This window comes from Sesamum indicum, linkage group LG8 (assembly GCF_000512975.1).
Source record: "Sesamum indicum cultivar Zhongzhi No. 13 linkage group LG8, S_indicum_v1.0, whole genome shotgun sequence".
NCBI lineage: Eukaryota > Viridiplantae > Streptophyta > Magnoliopsida > Lamiales > Pedaliaceae > Sesamum > Sesamum indicum.
Genome location: NC_026152.1, coordinates 16865059 through 16866777, shown reverse-complemented (window position 1 = coordinate 16866777; position 1719 = coordinate 16865059). Strand labels below are relative to the sequence as shown.

The 1719-nt window shown below is 39.8% G+C and overlaps 1 protein-coding gene across 2 annotated transcripts in view; it reads right to left on the bottom strand.

Moving 5' to 3' along the window:
* The window catches only part of LOC105169041 (NADH dehydrogenase [ubiquinone] 1 beta subcomplex subunit 3-B), a 2339-nt gene extending 832 nt beyond the window's left edge, over positions 1–1507 (bottom strand). Inside the window, exons 1-2 of one of the 2 annotated variants that reach the window (XR_848377.2) lie at positions 1200–1507; positions 548–610 (exon numbers count right to left, since the gene is read on the bottom strand). Coding sequence is in view for 1 of the 2 variants with exons in the window: in XM_011089304.2 (XP_011087606.1) it covers positions 1213–1431 (219 nt within the window). In the remaining variant the exon portion in view is untranslated. The remainder of the gene's footprint in view (positions 1–547; positions 611–1199) is intronic. The other variant, XM_011089304.2, reaches the window with a different exon arrangement.

The window sequence follows — 1719 nt, the reverse complement described above, 5'->3', positions numbered from 1 at the left end:
TTTCAACGACACATGGATCCATTTGACTAAAAACAGAATTGGAATTGTCAGCCCAATTCTGAAAATGTAAAAGCAATACCCAAGAAGCCAAATAATAAAATTTTTCTAAGGAGAAAATTGTCTCGTGCAAGGTGAAGAGCATTTTTGTTTTCCAACAGTCTCATCTGAAGGAAAAAAAAAGAATTAAATAGAAACACTGTATTGGTTAGCAATTCTATAAGTTCTTTTTAAAGAAAAACATCTTAATCCCCCGGAGCTTCATTGTGATCAACCATTGCAGTAAGATGACAATAATATAAGCTCTTTCCAGAGCCCTTGTGATGACAGAATATGCAGTGTTCAGGAGATACAGAGTGGAAAGTAATCAAAAGTTGGTAGAAATATTCCGTTAACTATTTCATTGACGCAATGCTTCTAATCCACCGTGCCAATGTTTCAACTAGCTGACTGAAAGACAATGCATGTACGAGATTGTAAGCAAATGTCTTGCTCGTCCATAACCACAAAGGCTCAATAAATACTCATTGATTAAATCTGCCTTACGGACCTTGGCCAAGGGGAAATCCCAGTTTTGTCATCTGCTCTGAACTTTGAGGTGAAGTTTAGATACCTTCGCAAAATTACAAAATAACGAAATCTAAGCTCAACCACTCTATTTCAGAAAAAGAAAAAAGAAAAAACTCAAATTAGACTGGGCATGCAACCAAGAAGACTACCCCCATATTAAACTGCCCATGCAACCAAGTGCACATTAATTTGCCTATTTGGGTGCATAGCGTTCATACTTCGAGACAAGATAGACACAAGCCCAGAGAAACCGAAAAAACAACTTCAAAACAATAAGACACTTGCTTGCAACTAAATCACCCAAAAGAACAAATACTAGAACAGACTGGATGCACAAAATAAGCAAGAGCAGCACTAAGGCAACCATATCTATGATTAAAAAGAACCTAATTTTCAGATACAAAACCAATAAACTTGAGAAAATAAGTGAAATTTCGAGTTTCAGTTAAAGAGCCCTGAGGTGCAGAAAACAAAAATGTATACGACAAGATAACCTGAATCGACAAACCAAAACCTAACGTATTCAAAACCTAAACGTCAAATACTCAATCAAAACTCCAAATTTTCAGAAACAAAATGGCAATTCGTAAGCTTCTTCACAGAACGATAAAAAATCAGATTGTGAGTCTAACCCAGGGCCGAGGTTCAGTGAGAAGCAGAAGAGATGGAGTGACTGTGGGAATGAGACTTGGGGGCATAGATCTTGTTGTAGGCAGTCTCACCGACGAGGTAGATTCCGAAGGCCACGAGTGCGATCCCGAGGCCAGGTGTGGCGTGGCGCCACTGATTGGTCAGCATCGGATGCTTCCGCCACTCGTCGCGTCGCCTGAAAAACTCCCCGGTAGTTCCCAGTGGCTTCGCCATTGACGCTGCTGCTTCTTCTGGTCGTCTCTCTCTTGCCCTCCGATGACGATGATGAAATGATCAGTGGAGACTGGAGAGAATAATTGGGCTTTATAAAAGAGCTAACCGCAGCCCATGGGCCAATTACATGGGCCCATCATTTCAATAGATTGGGCCTCAAAGAGTAATAACGTTAGACCAATATTTTGGGCTTCTTGGGCTTAAGGCTTTCTGATATTGTGCAACTCAAAATTTTAATTTAACTCTCTTCATAATTTACACTAATTACCCTACTAAACCAAGATTAGA